Genomic DNA, 27,945 nt, shown 5'->3' with positions numbered 1-27,945 from the left:
CTCCGTGTGACGAACCGCGAAACTCGAATCGTTAACCGCATCCACAACCATCCTTTCGTTTCGTTTCGTTTCGTTTCGTCTCGAGCCATCGAACGAGATTCGTCGCATATCGCGAATACGAGGGATCCCGCATCCCCTGTGCCATCCTGCTGTCTCTGAGTTACCGCGCGCCGACTATAAAACGATGCTGCTCCGTGGCCGCCAGAGGAGGCATATTGCCGTTAACGTTGAATTAAGCTGACCCGCGACAGAGGGTTAGATTTCCGAGGGACGCGAGCCACTCGACGCGTCCCTGTCGTGTCCGCTCGGTCGAACCTCGGCGTCCACTATTTTGGCATTCGGTGAATCGTCGAGGAAATCTCACCGAGGTCGAGTAGTAGCTTCGCGTCTCTGCGACTGCGGAGAAAAAGGGAGCGAAATATCGGACGAGTCGGTTGGCTCAGGCACTTTCATCCCTTCGTGATCGCTGTGCCGGCGGATTCGAGCTATTCCGCCAACTCCCCGAGGTTTCGCTACGGCGGGGTGTCTCGCGATTTATGCAAAATGGAACGCAGCTCCCTCGGGAGCTAGCCGGCAACGCCGTTCGACCCTCTACGCTCTACGCTATAACGCGTGCGAGGTTCGTAGCGCGGCAGGCCCCTCGTTGCCAACCCCTCCCTCCCTCCGATTTCTTTCTGCGCGTCGGTACTCGAGAAAGCTCGATCGGCCCCGGATGGGGCCCCCCTTCGCCTCGCTATTCGCATACAACATCCTTCGACAATCTCGAACCAGCTGCACCGAGACGCCGGCTTTCACGGAACGCGTTTTCCTCTTCGCTCGTCTTCGGCCACCGAACCTCTTCGGGGCAAGTACGTACGAACGGCAATTACGCGTTTCGGCGTCGATCGTCATCGACAGGGGCGAGCTGGAGAAATTCGAAGGGACGCGATTCGGAATTCACGCAACGTTCGCGGCGATGGAAGATCGCGCAACGTTCGAAGGGTGTCGGAATAAATAGGCACTTAGGAGCCGGATGATCGAGGGACCGTGGATCATTTAATTTAATTACTTGCCGGGGGTTAATAGCAGAGATAAAGATGGCTATGCTCGTGCTGGATATTATAGAGCGTGGCCGAGAAACGCGTTCCACGCTCCACCCCAAATATAAATCGTCCCTGTGCCGCGCGGTGCTCGCGACAAATACGACGAGGGACACCCTTCCGAAATCTCACGTTTGCAAAAACTGTCGTTCTACTTAATTTCCAGCGCCGCTTTACCTCGTTGCCGCGCGAATATCGGCCAGCGCGACCACGATTCACGCGTTGCACGAGAAAGAGCAGTCTCGTCGCGCGAGAACTCGCTGGAAGCTCGCGACGGAGAAACGCGTGACGTAGCGACGCGGTGTCTCGAGCATCAGGGTGGATGTAATTTCATAAACCGCAACTGTTACCGCTATTCGGTTCGAAAGGGGGCACACGACTAACTGTTACGAGCTCGACCTTCTGCTCTTAATCGAGGATTCTTCTTTCCCCTCTGTTCGACGTCCGGATTTTCCAATTTCCCAAACAGTTGGCGCGCGCCGCTCCTCATTCCGCGTTCGTGACGAAGGAACGCGATCGTTGGAGTTGTCGGTGGAAAGGCCCGGCGCGGGCAAAAACTTTGGCCGAAAGTATTCGTAAGCAAACAACCGGTCGTAGGTCTCGGCGCGTGCTACGAGGCTTCGACGCCTCTCCTTGGCTCTCGGTTCGGTCGCGCGTTCGGTAATTTCGATGGGCGGGCATATTAACGATATTCCGATGATACGTTGGGTCGTCGAGACGTCGGGGGAGACGGAGGGCGGTCCGGGGCGCGGGGGCCGGCAGGGGGGATGGTTCGAGCCGCGGATGTCTCCGGCATTGTATGCAGATGAAGAAGGCAGGGCGACAATGACTCGGGATGTCGGGGCCGAGGACCCGTTCGTTTTGAACCGAAAGAAACTCATCCGGCAGGAAAGGGGGTCCTCCTTTGGCTCGTGCTTGCCACCACCGTGCCCTTCTCGCCTCCGCTCCTCCTCGCCTCGCCTGCCCTCCGTCCATCCAGACACGCTCTTACGTACTACGTATCCATACATTAACATGTCATCATCGCGTGGAAACCGAGACGATCGGGCCTGCCCTCCTGCTTCTCCACCTTCTTCTTCTATTCCTTTTCCTTCTGGTACCGTGGTCGTGATCGTGTACGCGCGACGAGCGACGCCCCCTGCGAGCACACGCGCGCTCATCCAACTTCTAACGAAGGTTCGCGTAGGCGTCGATCTTCGAACGCGTTTCGAGGTTTCGCGAGGAACCTCGTAACCGCGTGTTCGCGAACCAAGCTCGGCCGAAGAATCGAAAAGTCGAAGGAAAGCTACGGGATACGGTGGACGAGACGAGTTCGGTATCGCGCGCGAGGGGAATTCGAAGCACGGCGAGCTGGTCGGTCGATACGACTCGGAGGGTTGTCTGGCAGATACACGTAGACGTGTGCGAAGGTAGCGCGGGCCGACGACGACGCGGTGGCAGGCGAAAGGTAGAGACGGGACAGGGGCGTCGGTGTTGGTGTAGGAAGAGCTGGATTGGTAAACCGGTCACGTAGTGCTCGGCGATGAATGGACCCGGCGAGTCGAGGCCAGAGTCGGGAATTGGCTACTGGGCATACCTCGACCACCTACCCCACTGCGTCAGCTTTAGCCACCCCACGGCAACGTAAAATTACAAAGAGGTGCTCAAACTCGGGGTTTCTCGCGCGAGCCGATCGTCACGCGAAATTGCCTCGTCGAACGGCCGAACGAGTTTCGTCGCCTACCCGGATGCTCCTTTAACCGTCGTCTTTGGAATCCACCGAGCTCGCACTTTCGCCCTCTCCCTCTCGCCCGCTAACCGTTTTCCCTCGTGTCCGTGAATTGGACACGCGAGAAGGAGGGTACGCGGCCGCGTTTGTTAAAACGACGATCGACCGACCGAACGAAAGGATAACCGACGTCGCGCGTACGCGCAATCAGGATTCCATTTGCGAAATTCTCGAGGGTCCGTCTGCTCGTTGTCAGACGGTCGAAACGATCCTTGGACGCGGAGCAACCGCAACGCGCACCCCCTTATGCAATCCGAGCCGTGCCTCTGATCTGCCATAAAGTCATTTCGTAACCCATCCCGAGGGTTAAGTACCCTCGAGTCCCAAATCCCGAGTTAAGCGAGAACCCGGCGTGTTTCGAGCTTCGCGACGCGATCGTTCGTCGTGCGGTTTCTTCGCGACTTTTCTGTCATCCGAGCGGGTTCGCTTTCGAGCGGGGAATCGAACTCGATAATCCGCCATGGGCGGAAAGCTGCGACAGCGGTGGAAGAAGCGCGAAACGAACAAAAGCGAGGGAAGGGTGACAGTTGGGCCGAGATTAAAAAATAAAAGCTCGTTGTAAATCAAACGGCTTGTCAACGAGCGCGGCGGCTGTGCCGGAGAAGGTATCTCGCGCGCGCCGGAGGAACGAGGCGGACGCCAGGCGAAAACCCTTTCGTTAATTGCGCATCGCAGATGCCGACCTTTGCAGCCGCTCTTTACGAGCTATTCTTTCCCTCGGTACGCGCCGAACGACCCTAGAAAAAATACGAAATGATCGAGCTTCTTCGTGCGGAGCGTAAGTCCGCGTCGTAAGCTCCGAAAGTGGCTCTCTTTCCGTCGATTACGACTGCCACGTCGCCTCGTAATCGTAACGCGTTTGCGTCTCGTCGCCCAGTGACCGATATTCGTAACAAATGGGACAAGAACGGACAGGAGAATTAATTAAAATGAATCTTATAATTCGTGAATTAATTTCCAAGTCGAATCGTTTAAAGAACAGAAAATCTGGCCTTAAGCGTTGCATCAACGATGGATGAATTATTTAGATGGCAGGTGCAAATTATGCGACGAGCCTTTTTCCGTTGCATACGTAGTACTTTGTTGGTATGGTGGTCGAGTTGCTCAGTTCTGTGGATTAGATAGTCGTAAACATGCTCGTCGAGAAAAATTTAAATCACAGTTCTGCTATTTTTCGAAGAGCGATGTATCGAGTGTCCACAGAGTAAATGCGGAAGAATTTGAAAAATGTACTTACGATACGGCCGAATTACACGTAGAACGTTATGCGTGGTATTTCGTGATCTCAAACTGTACGTAAAGTATTGTAATCGACGATGGGAAAAATTGTAAGATCGTTCTTATTTCCTATCGAACTGATCGACGAAGCAAGGCACGAGGATATTGAAAGATTTCGAGAAAATAAGACGAAAAGGAATGGAAATACGAAAGAACTGTTTCATAATATATTGACGTGAGATTTTTCATTGAAAATAGGCATCGTGATCTACGGTGACGTTAAATGATTACTTGACAAAAATGACGGACCCTACTACAAGGAATAAGAGAATATTCTATTATTTATCGATAAAACAAACTTTCAAGTAATACTGGTTTTTTAGCAATTTTTTACGATAATCGATCACTGTCCGTCTCGTGCATACTTTAAAGACTCAAGACGATTAATTGCAAGACCGGCAGCTGGCCGAGAACGCGTAGACTAACCGTACGTTCGCGCACTCGCATCCTGGATGGTTAAACGAACAAAAGACATTTTACATAAAATAATGTATTTATTGTAATACCCCACTTCGCTACAGCGATTAACATTGATTTAACACAACTTATACCGTAATTCTATATAATTATGCATTTCCACACTGACACGATGCGCCTGGCTGCGACAGGACTCTGGAACGATCGCTTGCAGCAGCACGCTACGAGACAAATCTGTAAGCTGCAACATCACAAGCAAAATCCTCTTAATGTCATCATCCGCAAACATTTTTCCGAAATTTGGCCGTCGTCGCTCGCGTCCAAGGATACGGGGCTTCCAGGTAGACGATACACGAATAGTAGGTAAAGAACAAGCGCGTGCAGGGCACGGAGTTGGCCAGCTACGAGTCTGAGATCGCCTTCCGGGGGTCCCGAACGGTCCCCGGGTATCTTTAAGCAGAGATCTCTTCTTCCCAGCGAAAGCAGGCGAGGAGGAAAGGGACGGAGGAGCAGGCCAGGGAAACGTTATTAATTGGCTACACGATAAAACAGTGTTAGTCCCCATTCGCTGTCCTTCGCCGGACCCCCCCTGGCTACTTCTGAAGATATGGGGCCACGCGACTTGGAGGCAAGGATACGCACACGCGTGTCCACGTATCCGCGCCTCCGCCGCGTATCTTCGTGTCGGAGGTCCCGGGTGTGGCAGACGTTCGAGGAAGAAGAACGTCGGCCACTTTTGGGCATCGGTGTGGCGCGTTTTCCTCCGTCCGATCGAAATTTCGCGAGATACCGACGTACCTCGACGACGAGACATCCGACGAGAAGACAAACGGTTCGCGTGGATAAAACGCGATCGGCGCTCGGTAAAAGGATCTTTGCTACGATGCGACGCGATCGATTCTTACCGCGTCGTTGCTTGTCGTAGATCGCGAGAATTTCTCCGACGTCGAGAGAATATTTTAATTTATAGGTCGCTAATTAAGTGGTAGAGAGTGGAGTGGCGCGCGAGGTAATTAAATTTGGCGCAGAACGAGCGAGAGGAGGAAAGAAACGCGAAAATACGAAAGGATTCCTCGGTTCGCTACCACCCCTGCCAGCTCTGTTTCTCTATTCTGTCTTTCTCTCTCTCTCTCTCTTTCTCTCTTTCTCTCTTTCCCGGTTCCTGTCCGCATGGTTGGCGCGCGTTCGTTTTTTGCTCGTTTCTCGGTTACAACGCAAATGCCTTGGACTTGCTTCCTCCGGTCTCCCCTGATTCTCCGGTTCGCTCCTTCTCGATTTCTCTACTACCTGAGGATCGGCGGATCCTTTGCGTCGCTCGTTACACAGTCTCCGGTGTCGATGGGGTATATATATCGCGTGTGTTTCGCGTTTCATACCCCTATCGTTTCCTCTCGTCTCGCTTTCTCTCTCGGCGGTACGTCGCAGTTTCTTCTCCCCCCCCCCCCCCCCACCCTCCCGTCTGTTCGTTTTTTTACAATCGTTGTGCGTGCATGTCGACCGTTGTTGCCGTTTGCCATCGTTGTTGTTGATGTTGATGCTGATGTTGTTGTCGTCGTCGTCGTTGTTGTTGTTGCCGTTGCTGTTGTCCCCTCCCATGGACAAGGGAGCGAGCGTATGAGCGCTATAGGCCATAAGGGCTAACAAGGCGATTACTCATGCCTCCCATAAGAAGAAGTTACAAGCGGGTTCGAAGGTTTATTGCGGCAAATGGCGAAATTTGTACCTTGCTAACGATCGACCGTCTTTTTTGCTCCTCTGCATCGCGGCCCCCCTCGCGGCCGACCTGTCCTCTCCGCGTACACCCACCCCCATCCCTGTGCCGGATCCGCTATACACGGACTCGTTCTAGTCGACTCGATGGTAATAATTAACGAATCGCAACGGGTTGATCCACGATCCCGCGACTGCCGATTACCCTTCGCCTTCCAATCGTAAATTCCCCCGCGGCGCGGCTCCGCGAACGCTCGCTTTCATCCGCATCCCCCGTGTACGACATTCTTCGCGTCCACGATCCCGCTTCCTTTTTCCGCGATACGGTCATTCTCGAAAAGCCGATGGCCGACCGAACCGCGCATAGAATAAGAGAAACAGCTGTCTTACCTCGAATCCGAAGAGAATGAGGGCGGTCCGAGGGTCTGGATCGCGGGCAATCGGCGGACCGCTCGTTCCGCACGTTCCAAGCGCCGCGAGGGCCGTCGAAAATCGAATCCCGGAGGACGACCGCGATGATACTCGGTCCACAGGAGGGATCCACGGGACGATCGACGATCGACGACGATCCACGAGGCAGGAAACTGCAATTTGGTAAAGTGGTGCCTTAGCTTGGGCTCCGTGGGCTGTCGGTGTTGTGGCTTGTCGAGGTTGAAGTCGCGGGGCCACTTTCGGCCCGTGCTCCCTCCCCCCGCCCCCCCTCTTCCCGCTCGAATGCAGCCCACCCCTTTCCCGACCGGTCACCCTTCGGCATGCCCATCCTGCCGACGATCTCTCTCTCTCTCTCTCTCCCTCTCTTCTTCTCTCTGGGCTGGCCCACGGCAGCCCGAGAACTCCGCCGAGCTCTAATTAGATTTTAAGTGAGAAATTGAGCCTGCCGGCAATTTTAAGGAAGCCGAACGCGCCGCCTTGATTAATATCATTATGCGTGTTCACTCGTTACATAGTTGGGCCTCGATGAAATTCCCGGATCCGGAGAACCTCGGCCACAAAAATTTCCAACCAACCACGGACCAACTCGCGCCGCGTCTCCTCGATGACGCGATACGGATTAACGAATCAGTTGCGCGCATTTTTTCCTTCAATTTATTCGCATCCGAGGGGATCTCAGGGTCGTACGCGATTGTATTTCTCTGGAGATACGTGGTTCGATACGAGGCCGCGTTTAATGCCGCGCTAACGACGTTTCTTGCCGTGACTGATGATTTCTATCGTATCACTATCGAACGGTAACGAGTAGCGCCGTGCGCCCCTCCCCCGCGAAATTACGGAAAGAGTCAGCTGCTCTGATCCGTCTTGACTCGATTACCAGTTTTCCCCGAAGCAGCCGCTGCAACCACACGGTCACGGCCCTCCCACCGTCGCGACACAACCGACGTGCAATTAACGTAATCCGATCGATTACACGTTAGGTTTCCCGTGGTTGGATAATAGCCGCGATCGGAATTATTAGGACATTAGCGACGCTAAGTGGCCGACCCGATAATGAACGCTCGCCTGCATTAATCTGCATCCGTGCTGCGCGAGAAAGACGTTCGAGAGCGTAACTGCCAGCTCATTTTCATAATAATATTCCGGAACTTTCGATCGCGTTCGAACAATCTCGAGGACGTTATGCAAACGGACAAACGAACGGAACGCGAGCGCAAGCGACGAACGAACGAACGGAAGACGCGAGATAAAAGCGAGCCGAAACCGCATTTCACGGTGTCGTTCGGAATTTTCGCGCGTTAGCTGCCCGCAGCGTAAACAAGGACTCGTTCTCCGGTCCTTGCCGACTCGGGAAATCGGCACTCCGCAATTCGCTCGTATTTCCGTTACGGGCCACGGGAGCCCGTATTAATCTTCGCGGTCGAGGGAAACGCGACGTTATTAATTTAAATGGCCGCGACGAAGAACCCGTCGTAAATAAAAGAATCAGCAGCGCCTCTACCACCGGAGGATGAAAAATCTACTCTCCCACAGCCCAGAGCGATCGAAGCAGGCGGCTCGACTCGTTCGAGTCGACGACGAGTGTCGCCGGTTGGACGACGTTAATCGACGAGCGAATTCGTCAACCCTCCGAGCGAACGTAATCCTCGTTCGCGTGCGTGAACGAGTGCGTGCGTGCGTGCGTGCGTACGTGCGAGCTGCCGTTAGAGACAAAACCGTGGCGACGCGATGCAAAGCGACGGTTAGGATGGCCGGTAGCGTGTCCAGCGACTTCTCCTCTGCGGGCAACGGTCATCCTGGACCGTTCAAGGAGGATGAACTCGATTCGAAAACTGGATTCCAATGCGGCCTGAAAGAGGCCGAGGCCGAGCTAAAAACCGGCGCGATTCCCTTCCGGAGGGAAACATAATAGCCAGCTAGAAACTAGAACGGTGACGGTCGTGCGAGCGCAGCAGAGCCAGCGAAACGAGGTACGAGAAAAGGAAGAAGAGGCGCGGCGAGGGATTCCGCGACGGAAAGTAAACGCGATAAAGCAGCGCAGCCGAGCTTGGCGTGCAGACGTGCAAGCAGGGGGCCGTCTGGTCGCGAAATCTCGAATCGATAACAAGACAAATTACGCGGCTACTGCTATAATTAAAGTTGCAGTAGATGCGGTATCCAGCGGCGGTAGGCAACGGACCGGCGATATCTTGGATCGCGCAGAATCCGAGAGCCGTGTATCCGCGTCCGTGGTCGCGTCGTGTCGCGTCGCGTCTCGTTGTCGCGATCGCTGGACGAGCAACGAACGGTGCATCCACTCGTCCACTCGGCCTGTCTTTCGACCGTTTGGCTTTTTCCGAGAACGGATCGGCGGATAGTGGGTACGCGACGGTCGTATCGGTGTCGCGAAGCTGGTTCACGGGCCTGGTATCGAGTGATCGGCGAGGCAGCCGGCCGGTGGAGAGCGAGCAGCGAAAAGAGGCGGAGAACGATCGCGACGAGGCGCGTTCTCGTCCGATGATAAATGATACGCTGAAACGTAGTAGGTAGCACCGAGGAACGAGTCCGCCGATACGGCGCGAAACTTCCTCCCCGCTGGGGTAACAGCCAGCCGGGGAAACGGCCAAAGAAACGAAGACGGAGGAAAGAGCGATCGCGCGGGAGAAAAAAGCCGAGCGAGAGAGCAGAACTGGCCAAAGAGTGGTCCTCGTCCGGTCTTGTGCGTCGCAGTAGCGACCGGTGACCAGCAGCAACGGCAGCAACAACAAGCAGCGCGGACCAGTGGCCAGTGAGAATCCTCCGAGCACTCTCGCGAGTCCCGAAGGCTAGAACTCCTAGGGAATTCAAGCAAAACCGGTCCAGTCGGATCCGGGGCACCCGCTGGTCAGTCCAGGCTGCCTACTATCCACTCTACTACCTGGTCTCTAGCTTCTCTGTCGCTCTCGCGAGAGAACACGTCTCTACTCTCTAGGAGAACCTTCCTTCTCTCTGTGTCCGATCTCTTCTCGAAAAATTCTCGGCCGCGAAACTGCGTAAATACACGGCTCGATTCTTGTACGGGCGCGCGATCCACACACCGAACCAGAGATTTCGTCGCGGAGAATCGATCGAGAGAGGCCAGAAGCGAGTCAGCCGCGCGCGGCCGCGAGCGGACTCCGCTTCGAATCGAAGGTCTCTCTACGCTCCGCCGTCCTGTATCGAACGGCATGCGGTAACGACGTCGCGAGATATTATCTACGCGAGGAGAAAAAGTCGAGCGTCGTGGACGACGATGACGCGATCAGGATGGAACGTCGTCGTCGTCGTCGTCGTTGTCGTTGTCGTTGTTGTCGTTCGTCGTCGTCGTAGCAGCCAGCGTTGTTGGGTCACGCCTATGACGAGTCACCGCGCGAACCACCTAAGGACACCTGCCCTGTCTCTCTCTCTCTCTCTCTTTCTCTCTCACTTTTTCTCGCTCTTGATTCGTCTTACTCGAGAGACCGGTACGAACCGGTGGCTGTCGACGCGGCGACAAAGACTACGCGGCCACCGGGTTTCGCGTTGACCCACGACCCTTCCAACATCGATCCACCTCGTCGATCCGTCACCATTAAATTCTATCACGGAAAGGTGCGTAGCGTGGCGCGCACGTGGAGCCCCTGGTTTCGGTGCGATCGTTCGCTCCCGTTGTCATCTCCCATTGTTGGTTTCTCGCATCCCGCGGCTCTCTCTCTCTCTCTCTCTCTCTCTCTCGGAAATCCTACACCGAGCATCGTTCTTTCCAGCGTAAACGCAGCGGAAATCGTATACGCTCGGTTTTACGATAATCGCGAGCGCGACGTCGCTGTAAAACTTTGCCGATGCCCGGTCTCGAGAACGGTCGTTACGCGTATCGCTTTACAGCGACGCTCCGTTTCGCGACAAGCGATCGCGCGTTATCGCTTCCCGTTAGCGGAGAAACGCGTACAGCGCACGCGGATCCCGACCCGGCCAACCATTCCATTCGCCTCTCGTTCGCGTCGACGTTTATCACGGTGTCTTAATAACTTCGCCGACTTTACGGCGTTGATCACGGCCCGCGAATCGATAACTGGCACGTATCCAGTTCGCCGTGCGAAAACGGCATCCTGGTGCTCTGCGATCGTCGCGACGATCGTCGACGGTTCGTCGTCGTCGAGGAAGAGCCCGAGAACAGGATAAACGGCGGGATCGTTCGGCGGCACGTACCGCGCTTCGATACGACCGAGATCCGAAAAGGATCGTGCCCAACGAACATGCTCGAAGGATTACGTATCCCTCGGAGCTCACCTTCGGCATTCTGGACCCGACTTCTTCCTACTCTCGTCCGTGGGCTTCGTCACCGGCACAGACAGCCGAGACTCGTGCGTGAAAGTTCACGTGCCGTTTCTAAACGCGCCACGAAGCCTCGTTCCTTCTCTCGTCCCGCGTCTCGACCGCGCCCTATCAACCTTTCCTGTTCGATCTTCGCTACGAAGGGTTCTCGAGCCTCGGTCCTCGATTTTGCGCGTTCGACGACCAAGGTCGACCAAGGCGCGAAAAGCAGATTTCCCGTTTCGGATAGAAACGGCACTCGATCGTTGATCGATGGCGGAAGAGGGCCGGAGAAACGGAGAAAAAGCCAACGAGGGGAACGAAGGGAGGAGAGGGGAGAAAGAGAGAAAGAGAGAGAGAGAGAGAGAGAGAGAGAGAGCAAACAGCAGAGAAAAAGAAGGACGCGTATCGGGATCGGATAGTTGGGTTGGCTAGCGTGTTCGCCGGTTTTCCAGTTTCGTCCGCCAGCCGGATTACATTCCCGAGATCTTAACGAGACGTAATTACACGGCGAAAGGTACGAAGCGACAGATGCCTTCGGAATATAGCTACTAACACGATAATTGCCGCTATTACGGTCTGAAACGTCGTATTTAACGGCTAAACGCCGTTCGCCTGCTAATCGTCCGGAGAAGCCCCATTGATCGATTGGAATTGATATCCCGCTTTGTACGAATCCTTCGTCTCTCTCTCTCTCTCTCTCTCTCTCTCTCTCTCTCTTTGCACCCGCTTCCAGCTCAAATCTCGTCGTACGTCGTCGTTCGAGCTTTTCTCCGTACTTTCGTTTTTGCTCGTTGATCGAAAACGCGTACGTCGGCTGCAGCGACACTCCGCTTCGTCGTCGTCCCGTGAAAGATGCCGCCTGAACGAGGCGACGCGCGGGAAACGCGTTTACCTGGCCGTTGGCTGCGTGTAATCCTGTAAGCGCCCCTTATTACGCTTCGCGCGGCCCATTGTCGTTTCATCTTAACTTCTACGGATTATAAACTGTTTCCTGCCGGGCATTAACGTTTTTGTTGCGAGTTTTCCATCCAGCTCCTGTCGGCTTGGCTGTCGCGAGTCCGGTCTCCCGCTGCGCGTGGCCTCGCTCCCGTTTCGCAGATCGCGCACGAAACCCTCGACTGTCGCTCGCTGGAAACGATCGCGTCGACGAACGTGAACGTTCACGCGTCCTTCCGTTCGGAAACGCCGGGATTCGCGTTTGCAACGTCATCCGCGGCCGTCGCAGCCTCCTACGCGTCGCAGCTCCGCACCGCTTCGCGTTTCGCTCGCCAGGTAGCCGAAGCAATTTCGAGAATAATAAATAATCGCGCGGCTGCTAAGGCTTATCGCGCGACACCGCGAAAAAAATACTGCCAACTGGCGTATCTTTCGCTTTGGAGCATGGCTGGCCGATGCACGGATAAACGCGGATCCATAATTCCTCTTTCTCTTTTCCCAACGCGCGTACCATCCGTAATTAATGAACACCGTGTAGAATAGGGAGAATTATTGCTCGCTTACGGGCGCGCGCGAGTTCTTTTATGAAAGGGCCCGAGATTGAAATCGTGCCCACGGATGCGCCGCTCCCGCGGAATTTATGCTCGGTCCATAAAACGGAGAAAGGAATGCGTCACTGGACACATGTCGCGCCACCGGTCTTCCGATTCGACGCAACAATGTCGCCTCGTATTTATCACCGATGCGAGCCGTGGAATAAATTGTCGTCGCTTTTAACATCGTTCCGCCGGTGCTCGTGTCTCTGCGCAAAGTTTTCAAGATATCGCATTGTCCGGGCGAAACTTTTACTCGACGCTGGCGATCTACCATGCACCGAGAACAGTCGCAGCCCGGTGCGTATCAAAAATCGAGAAACCATCGACGTGACAAATTTTATAATCGCGACGAACACGGCAATTTAAACGCGTGATTAACTGTGTGTGTGTGTGTGTGTGTGTGTTTGAAACGGTTAACTCTACAATACCTAGTCGCGGTTAGCGTGTAACGATGCATGTTCTCGCCGCGTACCGATGGTAAAGTTCAAGGCAAACTTCCAATAACTCGAACAAAGACGTTCAGCGGAAAAAAACGTGTGACGCAATAAAGCTCGATGCGAAAAAAGAAGAGTGAAAAAAGCGGGATTGCGAACCCGGCCGAACGTTTATGCGACAAACATGGCCATAATAACGACGACGCGATGACTCGACGGACAGGAAAGCGAACGGAAAACGCGAAAATCCCGCGAACACAGCGTCTCTTTTTCGAGAGCTGTAACACGAGCTGCGAACAAAAGCGAAAAACCAGCAGCGGAGACGCTGCGCTCTGGAATCTCTTGCTCTCGTTTCTCTCCCTGTTCCGCCTTCCTGCAAACACCGCGTCTCTTTTCTCGCCTACCGTAGCCGCCGCTAATACGACCGGACAACAATGCGGACCCGTCCGCATTGCACGCGTCCGACCGCTAATTCCACGCGTTTCTTTTTTTCGCCCCCAGTCCGTGTTGCTCTTACCGAGTCACACCCTGCCCTCGCCTCCTCGCTTCTGTCTCTACGCGCCTAGCTTCCCTTCTCCTCTCATCCCCGCCCCATCTTTTTCCCGTTCTTCGAGGCGCTCACCCTTCGACACAAGATCTCGACCAACCGTCCCAGTGGCCGAGCCTGGAATTGGATTTCAGGAAGGACTTTTTGCCACCTCCGTCCCATCTGCTTGGCACGCTTCCGTGTGTCGCGTTTACCAAATACGACGAGAGCTACGGCTCGAGAAAGGAAGTGGAAAAAACGAGATTCGTCTTCGATCGTACACCGCCTGGATGAAAATCCCACGCGGCTGATCCGAATGGAAGGCTGATCCGTGTCTCGAATCGACGAGCCTAAATCGTACCGACGCTACACCTGAGACGCGCGAATCGCACGGCACGTTCTCCGCCATCGAACGCCGATTCCAGCGAACGTAACTCGATTTTCGGACAACTTTCCATCGGTGACGAGACCGCCACGAAACGGTCTCCGGCGGATCCAACCGTCGAATTACGTTCGATGGACGATAGGGTAGAAACGGTCGTACCGGTTTCTCGACAGCGGTTTCCACGATCACCGGTACCGGAGGACGGTCGCTCGTACGCGCTTTTTCCCCGCGAATTCCACGGCCGCGGAACGATAACGATCTAATTCGGGTTTGTCGTTGGTCCGAACGCCATCGGCTCGAGTTCTCGGTGACGAACCCGGTAGCCAGGGCGATTGCCGAGCGGATCGATCGCTGCTGCGACGAAGAAAGCGCGAGGAGGTCTCGTTGGGAAGGCGTGGAGCATCGGTTGGAATATCGGGAAAGGCGGTAATCGGTGAAACGTTCGGGAAACCGTTGCTCGATCGAGCAATTAAAGAGGGGACGCGCGACATGGATAGGATCCCGACGGGGCCAGAACCGACGTCCTCTGAATACGTAACGCGGCGGCGGGAAGAGAGAGCGTATCGTCGCATCGAGCGTGTCGGTACACTAAATGCAGGCTATCGAGCTGGAGTTTCCCGCAGGTAAATATTTCGTCGGCGTGGCGTGGTTCGACTGACGGGGAGAACGGTCGTTAAATTTGTCAGCGGGCCCGTGGCCGGAATTCGTGCTCCGCAATCCCTTCGGGCCGGTATCGAACCGGCTTCGCTCCGCTTCACGGCGCTCTAGTTTATCGCGCCACCCGATACATTCGCTAGCTCGATAGCGCCGCTCCGCGCTTCCGACTCTTCGTCCCTCGCTCCCCGAAATTTGCATCGCATTTACATCCGATTGCGGCGCAACGCGGGCTGAAAGTGGCCCGAGAGATTCTACTCTCTCTCTCTCTCTCTCCCATTTCTGCCCTTCGAGGGTCAGGGACGCCACGGTCGCGTCTATGAATCGACCGTTGCCATTTCGGCTAACTGGCTAGCTCGGTGGATCGCGTTCGCGAAGAGACGGCACGATGATCGCGAATCGCGGAGACACGACGATTAGACGACCGACACGGAAGCGGTAGAATTCGACGAAACGTCGAGTGGTACCGTCGACTCACCGCCTACTCGACGATCGAGCATTCCTCTGGATTTCCGAATGAGCGCTCAAGGTAAACCGAGAAGAGTCAGGGTCATAGGTGCTGTTACGTCGGAATTGAACATTATTTTCAGCGAGTGCCGGCCACTTAACTTGGGCGACCGCGTGTGTGCGCGTACGTGCGTGTCATAGGTCCTATTATCGCGGTCACTCGGTGCCGGACGGACCGACTGTACGAGTCTGCCAGCTAAAGTTCGCGCCGCAACCGTTCGACCCATTTCGTCTTCCACCGGATAAGCCTGGAACGAGCTTCGCGACGAAAATCGCGTCGGCCGCGTTCTTGTCTCTCGGCTCGTAGAGTCGGTCGATCGGCCGGAATCGCGCGACAACGGCAGGACTCTTTAAACGAACCGGCTAGCAGTCCCTTCGATCGAATCGAATTCCGATTAACTCGCGCTGCGACCGTTCGCGGTTTCCGATTTCTCGTTAGCGAGAACCCTCGAGCACCCTCGTTCCTTCTCGACCTTTGCTCGCGCGATAGAATTTCCTTCCGCGTCTGCTCCAACGAGTTCGTCGACGATGGGCCCGTATCGAAGGACGCGTATATTACGTTTCCACGCGGCCACGAAGAACGTGGAAGTGGGCGACCGCTGACTGATTTCACCTGCCAGATTTCCGGACCAGATTTAACCGCGATCGACGCGTACGTACATCGAGTAACTGGATCTTACGTGCGACGAATGCGTCCGAACGTCGAGAAGCTGGCAAAACGACACGCACGGCATACGAGACGCGGATTCGACCGAGGAACAAACTCGCGATTTCTATCGCCTCGTATCGATTCGTATCGCTTCCTATCGCCGAGTCGACACCTTCTCCTTGACATTTTCCCCCGACACCTACGGACAGGCGAGGTTGGTTCGCGGAATCCGGTCGCCGAGCGACGGACGCGAGGACGAGCCACAGAGTCGAACGAAGTGACGGCGAGCAACGAGGTAGATATGGTCGTGGGGTTGATAGCGGCGCGAGGAACCGCGTTCGACGGCGGTCGATCAATGGGCAGCGAAGAAGGAAGAAACGGAGGATGCGGCGAGGCGAAAGTACGAAAAGAGCGCGCGTCGGCTCGATCGGGGCATCGATAAAATTGAGAATGCACGCGGTCTCCCGGTTTTAATGAATGAACGTCTCGTGGATGCGGTAAGGGGCAGGCAGCAGTGGGGAGGGGTGCGGACGGAGAAGAACGAGCCACTGGAAGGGGGAGGGGGGACGTTGGTACGCGGAGAAACAACACTGGAACGCGGCGCGCACGCCTCTGCCATAGAGGAGAGTTAACAGGCGTTTGTATAACGGCGGGACGTAGCCGGAACGGATAGCTCGCCGCGTCCGTACAGATCTACATAATGTTTATTATGCTAACCTAGGCCAACGCGCTTGCATCAACAAGTGTTATATTATCATTCAAATAAAATGTTTTAATCTGCATACGTTTTATCGGCCTCCCGCGGTCATGCGGAATGTGCCAACGGCACGAGACACGCGTTCCATGCGGACCAGACACGCGCTCGCCCGACTGCTCCCTCCCTCCAACCCTCCGGACTAGACCAGCAGCCTTTCGTCCTTTTAAACTTTTCGCATACCGGCGTCCTTCCCCGATCTTCGACGCGTCGCGCCATTATAAATCCATCCGGGATCCGCTCGTTTCCGATCGAGAGTCGACCCGGTACAGCTGCAAATTTCTCTTCTGCCCGAAAGCTCGATCGAATTACTCGTCGGCGACTGCACCGTGGATTCGATTGTCTGCAAATGTTGCTCGCGCGCGGCAACGCCACCGATAAATATACTCGTCGATCCAATTACCGTCGACGAGCACTCTGTCCGTCTGTTCGGAAAACACCTCGAAACCTCGCCGTCGGATCGTGCACGGCTAGACCTTCAAAGCCGATTGCGTCAAAAAAGAAAAAAAGAAGCGAAGAAAGAAAAAGAGCGTGACGCGCGATAAAACGCTAGGGGAGGGTGCTGGGTCGGGCAGGAAGCTTTCGCACGAAACGCCGTAATCCGATGGTTAATATCGGTCTCGAGGGTCGGCTTGGCTCTGTTTGCCGGGCACAAAGCGGCACACGCACGAAACGATCGCCTCGACGACAGAGTGGAAATGCACGTAGCACGAGCACGTTGCGTCACGTAAGCGGAAAAGGGCCGTGGACCCGTGGAAAAAAGTCACCGATCGAGCCGCGCGTACCAACTGAAAGCGTGACGGCACGAATTCCAGTCAACGCCGATCCGTGTGACGTATAATGGAATTAAGCGTTCGCGTTCTTGTCGCCGACAGCCAGACCCTGCGAGGAAACGACACGGTCGACGAGAAACGTAAAAAACTGTAAAAGCTCGAGAAACACGTCGAATCGACGGTCGAACGACACCCGAAAAATCCAGCGAGCGAAACGATCGCCGATTCGCGAAAAGGACGAACGAAGGCGTGTTATTACGAACGAATCGACGAATACGGGAATTTCCAGCGAAGCGTTTCGCCTCCTTTTTAAACGTCCATCCGGTTAGGCAAAGAGTCGTGGCGGTTGTTCGATCGTTCGTCGGGCAAACCTAAACCCAGACGTCGATTCGCGCGAATCGAGGCGAAGAGCGAAGAAGAGGAACGAAGATCGGTCGAATTTCTTTCCCATTGGCACGAGTATCCTATCCTGGGATGGGATATTTCCGCGACACCTGTGTTTTCGTTATTTAGCAATGCAAATAGATCACCGGTGACGCATTATCATAATTAAACTCAATACTTGTAACTTGTCACGTCATTAGCAAAATTCATCCAACCGGTAGGGTACGGTTTATTCGGCTGTCCGTAGAGCCGCTAGACAAAGTGGAAGCGCCAAGGGAGGGAGACCCGATTCGATATTTTCTACGGCTGATGCAAAAATACTCGTCGAAGCAACGAGAGCTGCGCAGAAAACACAGTCCTCCGGAAACTGATTGGTCGACGGCGAGAATTCAAGCGTCAAAGATCGGCTGAGCGATAAATCTTTGCGAGTGCACGCGAGCAAAAACAGCACCTATCGAACGAGAAGGAAGAAGAACGAAGGAGAGAAAAACGAAGAAACTGGCCTTGAAAGCGCAACATAGCACCCCACGCGTCATAGGCGGCCGTAACGTAACGTACTAACGGTGCCAGAGTGTCAGAGGGCACCGATCGTCGGGTTTCCCGTGAAAAAGTTTCCACGCGATCGACCGGTCGCGCGAGCGGATCGAGCGAGCAATTACGCGGGCGTCGCGCGTCGCGCGGCTTCGCGGTTGCATATGTTTTTGGCTTAGTCAGTAGATCGGTGGTGGACGTTTGCCCTCAATTAACTTCATAAGTGAGTAAGAAGGCGTGCGGCCAGCCGACCGACCGCCACGCCGGTTCGCCCGTATTTTACGCGTACTCGCGTGAATTCGACGCGATCTCACCATGCCGAACGACTGGAAAACGAACGGAATATCGTAGCAACGAGATCCGTCGTCGCGAAGCTTCGCTCTGTCGCGGATCGGCGACGAAACGAACGGAAATTTTCCTGGAGAACCGGGCAGGTCGTTCGACGCCGAGACCGCGGCGAGCGTTGGCAGATCCCGTCACGATCATCCGCTACCTAAACGAGCGACGTACGAGCGGTTTTCGATCGGCGTTGTCCTACGGCCTCGATCGGCTCTCGCGTAGCCGGCCGCACGCGTGTACGCTGGCGCACACGGACGACGGGGCCGCTGTTTCGACGCGTATAAAAACGGCGTCGTCCGTAGAATCAGCGAGGCACTCTCGCGAGTCACGCCTACGCGCGTGTTTGCCGCTCGCGAGCAACGAATACAAGGGAGAGAAAGCGAGCGCAGCGGAGGTGCGACGAAGAAAGGCGAAAGACAAGGGGGAAACGAGGTAAGGCGAGGCGAAGAGAAGCGCGTTTACGTGTGGCTAAACGTGTACTCGTGCGCACGGAGAACGAAGCTGTACGCGCGAGTCGTACAGGTGTACGTTTCGCGAATGCGCGCGTAGGCTCGTTTACTTAGCCAATGCCATACCTGAGTTATTTATCTGTCTTTTGCCCGGCAGCGCCAACCGAGAATGCCTCTATATACGAGCCAACACTCCTAGCGAGCTATGCGCGTGGGTCCGGAGTTGTTCAAGGCCTACCTGCTTGCTTTGCTTCGACGCGCGATCGCTTCTCTGCCTCTCTCTTTCTCTCTTTCCCTCCGTCCCTGCTGTTCTAGCCGCTACGCAATATCGTGACACGCGTCGTGAGAAAAACCGTCGGAAAGCCGGAGAGGCGAAACGAGAGACTGTCCCCGAGTGTCGAAACTCGGTTGTGGCGATTGTCGGATGGCGGAGATGGACGCGGGAACCGCGCGAAATCGATGTTCGCGTTGAAAATCGAAACGCGAGGTCCAAACGGATTCGAAACGGGTCGGAAAAACGCGCGAGACGCGATCGAACCGACGACGAGTCGAGCCGCGTCCTCGCTGGACGAGGAAGACGGTGGATCGCGGAGGGGAGAAGAGACGAAGAGGAGTGAAACGCGTTGGGCGTCGATCGGAGGCCACGAGAGGAAATCGTAGCCGGTGAAACGTCGGTCGCGAGAGGTGTGGGTATACCTAAAGGATGGACGAGGCTCGTACGTGGCTCGACGAGCTGTCCGTAGCCGGATTGTCAAGTGACGTCAGCGCACCGGAAATGGAATGTAGGTAGCTGTGCTTATTAAGCTTCGCTGCCAGGCCGGAGAGGAAGAGACGAGCCGCGGGTACGAGCGGAGAAAGAGAAAGAGAGACGAAAAGGAAGAGGCGAAGCGAACTAGCACGGCCAACAGCGCGAGAGAAAGAGAGAGAAGGACGAGGTTCAATTGTTTCCTCCGCACACGCGTGCCGCGAGTGCCGCGTGTCGTCGACGTCGCTCGTTCCTTCTCGGCCGTGCACGTTCGACCACGGATGGACGTAAGTACGTATACCTACGTCCGTTCGTGAACGACAGAACAGAAACGGCAGAATCGGCGACAGCGATCGCGACGATCGGTACGCGACCACGCCGACCGACCAACGACGACCAACGACGACCGACCGACGGCGACCGCGTCGCCACCGAAGGCGCATCGACGGCCAACAACGACGACCGCCGTACGTTCCTAGTGTGGGCATCGGCTATTAAATCAATGCGCCGCTGTCACGATCTGTTCACGCCTCGCTAATGCGTTCGTGGAATGTCAACGAGTCGAGCGTTGCGCTCGCGGAAACTCTCGAGATCCCGGAGAGTCACTCGCCGATTACGCGACGACGCGTCGTGAATTAAACGCGCTTCCAGTTTCGCGGATACGTTAAGAACGACACGGGACGGATGGCCGGCTGTTTTCCGCCACCGTCGTCGCGAACGAACGAACGCAGCGACGGCCGCGACGACGACGCCCGACTACGGACGAGAAAGATTCGAGGACCTCGTGAAAGGTGTTTCTGTAATTACGGTGTTCCGGTTAAGGTCGCGCGTTACGCGCCGCACGCCTCGAAAGGCTACCAGGTTGCCTCTCTATACTTTTATCTCGACCGACTGTTTAAACCGACGCAACGCCGTGCGCGCTTTGCCAATGCGCGCGAGTCGTGGAATGTCAACCGGCCGATTGGTCTGGCGCCGTAAGTCATCCAGGCGAAAAAACCTGTCAGGAAGGACGCCGAAGCTGTTCGAACGCGGATCGGAAAGCTGGATCGTGCGATGACGACGATTCAACGTCTAACGGCAGTCCCGATCGAACGCGTAATTCGCGAGACGATATTTCCGACGTATCGACGAGCCCTTTTAACGACGAGAGCGTCGGGGGACGAACGGTAACCGCGAATCTGCGGTGTTATACGCAGACGTCACGGTACGCCTATAACGATAATTTCGGTAGGTGTGAACGAAACGACCGTGGCGAGCGAAGGGTTGCGAGCCGCCGACGTGCCGACCGAAGGAGGAACGAGGAGGAAACAAGAACGCTTCCGAGAGCGCATGTCTTGTCGGCTTCGAAGGGGGTAGAAGCCGGCGCCTGCGCTTCGCTCCGCCACTCTTCAATTTCCCTGCCCTCGTCTCGCTCTCGCTCTTTCGAGTCTTTCTTCTTTCCCGCTCCCAGCAGCTCCCATCTTCCATTCTGGTTTCAGTACGCCACACTTTCCGCCTCCCGAAGTCGCGTTCCTCTTCCATCACCGTCCTCCGCCTTGCTTTCTATTTCCCTTCCAGCTGCTTTTTCTCTCTCTCTCTCTCTCTGTCTCTCTCTCTCTCTGTCTCCTCGTTCATCGCGATCTCTCGTCGTTCCTTCTTCGGCTCTGTTTATCGTCTTTCTGCCTCCATCGCCTCTCTCTCTCCGTTCCCCTCCGCCGTGCCACGCCGCACCGCTGCTCACCGTGTCTGTACCGTGTCGTTGCGAATCGGCTCCCACCTCACCGACGCCGATGGTTTCACCCCCTTTCCAAGTGGCACTCATTATTCGCGCGTGTCACGCACCGACGAGGTGAAACCATCCGACGACGATTTCCTACTCGACACCTGGTTTCGCGCCTTTTCCACCGCCGCGCGCGTTCCCATCCCTTTTTCTCCTTCTCCGCTCGCCGTCGTCCGATACACACGGATATTACGCAAGCCGATGGATTCGCGGGTTAAAGAAAGACCGACTAATCGCGCTGCGATCTCGTTAGGAGGACGAATTCAAAGATCCTCGACGACGACGACGACGACGACGACGACGACGACGACGACGACGACAATGACGGCAACGGGGGACCGGTTGGTCGACTCTGTTGGTTATGTCACTCCGCGGCGCAAAAATTCTGTCGCCTCGTTTTACGCCACAGCGTCTCGAGAGATCCTAGAATCGATAGAGAAGCGCGCTCGCCGGATCGAAACCTGTTCTTAAAATTGATTTAACGGTTGTCCGTTCCAGGCTGGCTCGTCGATTTCCCTCGAAACACGAACCGAACAAAGAATTCCTCACCCGAGGAAAGGAATAATCACCCCTGCGCGGTATCTCGCCGGTTAATCGTACGCTCCTTGCCATGCATAATTAAAGGCAATTCGCGCTTCCACGTAATAATCGGACTCGCGTGGATGCGCTCCGAAGCAGCACGAGCCGAACGTCTCGCCTCGTCTTTCACGCAGAAACCGGAAGCGCGTGTCCGACGGAACGTCCAACCGACTCTCATCGTCCAACCTCTTTTCTCTTTCCCATCGGACCGTCTTACGCGTCTTCATCCGCGGATTTCCCAACGAACCTGTTGCCCGTCACTCGTGACTCGTCGCTCGTATCGACTATCGGTTTCGCCCGAGATCGATCTGTCGTTTCTAGCTCGCGCGCGCGTTCGCTCCGAAGCGTTAGGAGGATCGTTATAGCTCTCGAGCAGAGAGCGTCGGTAAATCTGCCGAACGACCGACTGGTTTGTCTACGCGAGAACGCTGGATTACTACTTGTCGGCGCTATCGACCATCGTCTGTCCGATTATTAATATCACCGTCCGACCGCGCGAACGCCGCTCGAGTAGCTGGAAGATCGTAACGCGACACCTTCTAGCAACGCCTCTCGGACACGGCGCGAGATTTATTCCATGACACGCGGTATAAACTCGCGAATAAAGAGGAGACTCCGTCGCTCGGTTGCGAAACGCGAAATCAAACGGATTCGACCGAACTGCGAAACGATAACCGCACGGAGATTTACGAGACGCTTGATCGGCTTCCGAATCATGATGATCCGAACGCCCGCGTCAACGACGCCGCGAGTCACGCGCGTTTCCCTAAACCAGCGTACGACGTGGCTCTTTGCGTTTCACTCGTCCATATCTTTTCTTATCGACGGCCTCTCGGCGTTCCACGAAGTTTCCAGCGTATCCCGAAATCCCAGCTGTACAAAGTTTCGTAGTCGATCGACGCGAATCTAGCGTGACGTTTGCTTTGCCAAAAGACGTTGCGCAACGCAGCGAGCTGCCTCGTCTTTCCACCGCCGATTCCAATCGAGCGTCTCGCTTCCGCGAGCAAAAATTGGACCAGCCAGAATCTACCTCCAATTATTTCGCGGCCGATTGGAATCATGACTACGCGATTGGAAACGCGCTAACTACTCCGTCGTTAGGGACGAGCCGTGCGTGCGACCGTGCAATCTCGTTTCGTCGCGCGGCAATCAAAATTTCGCCGATATAAAAAGTAGAATCTAATCCGACGCGCGACACTCGAGAGAAAGAAACCGAATCGATCTACAGCCGGGTATTTTTCGCCAGGAAAAAACGATCAACGTGGAGACATCGACGATCGTCCACACGCGCGTCCAAGAATCGTCGTACGAGGAGAGGATTCTTTGGGAAACGACGAACGAGAACCGAGCGATCGCACGCTGAAAATCAATTTCTTCGCGTTTCTCTTCGTCCGCGTGTTACGTCGATGGAAGAAACGAAATCGCCGATCGAATAGAATCGCCGTTTCCCTGTTCATTCCGCGTCGATCGAACGTGCTTTTCTTCCTTTTTTTTTTCTGAATATTAATTATCCGCTTGTCGCTTCGCCTATCGGCATGATTAACGGTTACGCGTGCTCGTTTCATTATCCCGGTTAATAATCGTTACGAGAAGGATGCTCGCGAGGCGCTTAGTCGCGCTTCGAAATCAGCTAGCAACCTTTTTCGAAAGTTTCTGATCGATTCGTCCACGTTCTAACGCGCGAGTCGCGCGACTTTGCGAACCATCGAGTAACCACGGATGATCTTTACCGATTACTCGATCACCGATGGCTCAGTGAACGACGCCCTAGCGTTGATCGTCCGCCATCGTGGGTCGTACGCTTTCTTCGGGTAAAATGATTCTTGACAAAAGAAGCATAAGACGTGAAGTACGTTGTTGTATTACTTTCATGTTGTTTATTAATTAAAATTCAGTAGTAATTTAGTTTCTGCCATTCTAACAAAACGTCACCACCATTCGCCAGATCTTTATTTTACGTTAATAATAATTAATGTTTAATTATAATAATATACAGGGAGAAGGAGGAGCTGTTTACAGTTTGCGCGCATTCGTGATCGTTTTTACGTTTCGTTTCGATTCGATTCATCCTATGCGTATTACGCGTGATTTGCGTACGATCTTTACATGCTTTTCGTCGTCGGCCTCTCTACCTTTCTTTCCTCTTCTCTCGTGCTTCTGCCACTCGTTCTCTTTCTCTCCTTTCTCTCGGACACGCATCCGCGCGCGCACACACACACACACACGCACACACACTCGCTCTTTCACGCTCTCTGTTGCACTTTTCACGCGCGCATCCTTGTGTCCTTGGCATAAAATTTCACGCATATCGCTGAAAACCAGCCGGAAATCGAAGAGCTCGATCACGCTAACGAGCGACAGTCGCCGAAATTCGGAATCGTTGCGATGGCTGGCGGAAGCGGACGAGACGCGGGTTAGTCTGCGATTTTCTCCGAAGAATAATCTTCGTCGCGTGTCACGCTCTTCGATTCCGTCCGTTTCCCTTTAGCGTCGTGTTAGCAAGACACTTTGTTCTATCGTTTCTTCGCACACATCGTTTCTCTCTATTTACAAAACGGCGATTGAACGCAACGCCTCGCGTATCCTGTCGCAGTTTGTCGTAGCGCGGCGTGTCGAGCCGGAAAACAACGCCGATTCGTTGCACCAATAAAATCGCGTACGTTTAGACACGGTGTCCGTACGATACAACGATCCGTGATCTCTATCCTTTGCCGTCTTCGGTGAAACAAACGATCGAACAACAAGAGGCAAACGCGACCGAACGCGAAAGGATACGCGCCGCTATACAGACAACGATCAACAGAACAACCGTACAAACGATTTCGCTGGACTTTGAAACGCGAAATCGTTGGTCGGGGTGCGTTTTCTTTCGCTTCCGTTCGTCCTCGCGTCAGGCCGCTTCGTATCGAAATCGCGGCCTCGCGATGATAGCCGAGGCCGGACTCGGATAAAGCGCCGACACTCGAGCCAGTTGAGCAAATAATCACAGAAACCGTGTCACCGATAACGCGAGTAATCCCGACACGAAACGTCGACTCCGTGAATTGTCGCCTAATGAAGTCGTATTAATCGCGCGGAGAAATCGAAGAAACGACTCCCGGCTCGAGACAGTCTTCTTCCTTTCTCTCTCTCTCTCTCTCTCTCTCTCTCTCACTCTCTCTTACTCTCTCTCTCTCTTACTCTCTCTCTTACTCTCTCTCTCTCTCTCTCTCTTTCTCTCTCCGATCGACGATTTTCGTGAGAGAAACCGCCGCCCGGAGAAAAAGCAACGTCTTAACGAGCCCGAAAGATTCGCCCGCCTGTACGAACGTATCATTAGCGGAAACGGGACGACGGATCAGGGAAACTAGCCGCGTCCCAAACGTTAAACGCCTTCTAACGAGCAGCTCGCGCCGTGATCATCGCCGCGATTTGAATCTGTCTCCTATACATACTCCGGCCACTCTGCTTTCGAAACCCGCCGCCCCTAAATAGAGTCGTCTGGACGAGCGCGTTACCTATTCCAGGTTGTTCGTAGTCGGATCCGCCGAACGATTCGTAATAGGTACCGGGACGGTTTAACGGTCGGCTTTATGATTTTTTAAACGTCGTTGGTCGATGTTCCGGTATTAGTAGAAACGTCGATTCGAAGGGTAGATCGGGAAACAAGGTGGAACGAGGACGCACCGGTTGTCCACCGGACGAATTCGAGCCGTTGAGAAATATCGAGGGGGTGGTCCGACCCTTGATCGCGACAAGTCAGACATTCCTGGCACAAATCCTACGTTGTTACGCTGGCCGTTCGACCGGCCGTTATATTTTGTCCTTTTACACGAGCATTCGGAGACGTAGGTGCGTCAATTACGCGGCGAGAAAATTCAACGTATAAAAAATTTTATCGAGTGTTGGATCGTAACGAACGCGTTACGACGATGGGAACACGTTCGAACAAGCCGGCGAAAAGACACGCAGCTTTCGTTCGATACTCGGCAAAAACCGGGAAACCAAGAGAGAGAGAGAGAGAGAGAGAGAGAGAGAGACGTATGTACGACCGAGCGAAAACGAAAAACGAGGATCGAACAGACGGCGATTACGTTTTGTAAATACTCTGGCGAATTTTCCGAACGGTTTGCGAAAGCCGATGTCATCGGACGTACGTCTAGTTTCTTCCGCGTATCGCGACAACGACGTCTCAACCTCGAAATGTAACGAGTTCGCGACCGCGACGTCGAGACCCGTCGAACCGTGTGAAAACCACGCGAAACGTCTTCGTCGCAGCAGCTTCTAATGCCGATGAACGAGTCTCTTGGCCGATCGTACGGCGAAAACACCGATTTGCGCGTGACTGAGCCCGCAGTGAAACGAATATCGGTTCGACGGGACGCGCGTCGGATTCACCTCGAACTTTGATCGTTCGAATTAAGAAGGACCGCGAACTAGGCGACTTTTTCGATTACGGAGGCGTTCGTTGCGAGGTACGATCGGAAGCAACGGGGCACCGTTGAAGACGAGCAGGCAAGGATCAGAGAGAGACGGGAGAATGACAGAAAGAAGAGAGGAAGAGAAACGAGAAAGTGCGAAAAACGGAATAACGCGAGAAGCAAAAGAGAAGAGAGAGGAAAGAAGAGCGACCGATGCCCGGCGGCGACGAAAAACGCAAAATACTCGCTCTGTGCGATTAGCCTCCGGGCAACAGAATGCTAATGATAACATTAATAATAGCGATGTTAATGATAATAATAATAATCGTAATAATAAAGAATAATAATAAATGACAATAAAGACGACGAATAATATAATAACGATAATAATAAAATCATCCTATTAATGATAAATTATAATGACAGGTCTATTGTCCTTTACAATAGTTCTTTTCCCGCGAAACGATTTTTTCACGATAAAAGTCTCAATAACATAATGTAACTACAACCTCTCCACATTGCCATATGTTTCTCTCTTATATACATCGACTTTTAGAGCTTCTATATATATATATATATATATATGTGTGTGTGTGTGTATGTGTGTGTTGCGTGTGTACACACATACATATATATATTTATCTATTTATTTATTTATTTATTTATACGTGTGTATATATACTTACTCTTTATACAGAAGGGGTATTTCATTGCGAGGGAGTTCTGCTGTCGCTAGGATTCGGCACACGTTTTCCGACACGCGTATTTTCCCCGTTTCACGCGTGTCTTGTCCCTCTTAACAATCTGCTCGTTTTTTTTTTTTTTTTGTTTCGTTTACTTTGTCGCGCCGTATCGTTCCCTCCGAGACTTTGTTTCTTCCATGCTCTTTCGTTTCCACTATCGAAACCTGCTTCTCGTCCAGCGTTAACGGCAACGGGGATTTCGAAGAGGAGGACGATGACGACGGCAACGAAGAAGACGGCGATGTGCGATCTTACTTAACTTACTAGCTTTATCTAGTACATTATTTACAGTCCATATTTACTTATGTTACATCATCCGGCGGGTTTGCTTGGAACAAATCCCGCGCGAATACACCGCTCTTCGCCTCTGGCTGCGTTTCTTTCGTTTTCCTCGGTATGGTCATCCGTCCGTCGGTCCCCATTCGGGACAAGTCGCGAGGAATAGCGCGCGTTCGTCGTTCGTCGATGCACAAAAGCGTTTCTCGCACTTTCTATTATCTGTTTTCACGTCTCGGAAACGTCGCAAACAATCGCAACGAGAATAACAACAACGGTCACGATGAGGACAACAAACGTCCTTTATCCTTGGAACGAACGAACGAGCAAACAGACGGACGGATCGAACCAACCGTAGACGAGAAATACTGCGCACTTTCGACACCGGGATATCGCGCGGTTAAATAACGCCGAGAAAAACAAGAGGACGATCGCGGCCGCGAGACCTTCGTTCCTTCCAGATCGAAACGAACAGAGTAGAGAGAGTCAATTCGATCGATGAATTTTCCTGTAGCGAAGGCTCGTGACGACGATGGTCGCTACTGCTGC

At 54.1% G+C, this 27,945-nt stretch overlaps 1 protein-coding gene across 2 annotated transcripts; it reads right to left on the bottom strand.

Moving 5' to 3' along the window:
* Positions 1-4,599: 4,599 nt before the first annotated feature.
* LOC117234415 lies at positions 4,600-27,941 on the bottom strand. Of its 2 annotated transcripts, none has more exons than XM_033495579.1 (3): positions 27,064-27,941; positions 6,643-6,836; positions 4,600-4,783 (listed from the first exon to the last, which is right to left on the bottom strand). In XM_033495579.1, exons 1-3 carry the CDS (start codon positions 27,086-27,088, stop codon positions 4,661-4,663), a joined length of 342 nt encoding a protein of 113 aa, XP_033351470.1. In that variant the 5' UTR covers positions 27,089-27,941; the 3' UTR covers positions 4,600-4,660. The 2 variants fall into 2 exon arrangements, with proteins under 2 accessions (XP_033351470.1, XP_033351469.1); XM_033495578.1 differs by lacking the exon at positions 27,064-27,941 and adding an exon at positions 7,256-7,903.
* Between the last annotated feature and the right edge of the window lie 4 nt (positions 27,942-27,945).

Source organism: Bombus vosnesenskii, unplaced genomic scaffold (genome assembly GCF_011952255.1).
Source record: "Bombus vosnesenskii isolate JDL3184/JDL3185 unplaced genomic scaffold, Bvos_JDL3184-5_v1.1 scf7180000013305, whole genome shotgun sequence".
In the NCBI taxonomy this organism is placed as follows: Eukaryota; Metazoa; Arthropoda; class Insecta; order Hymenoptera; family Apidae; genus Bombus; species Bombus vosnesenskii.
This window is presented reverse-complemented; position numbering and strand designations above follow the sequence as displayed.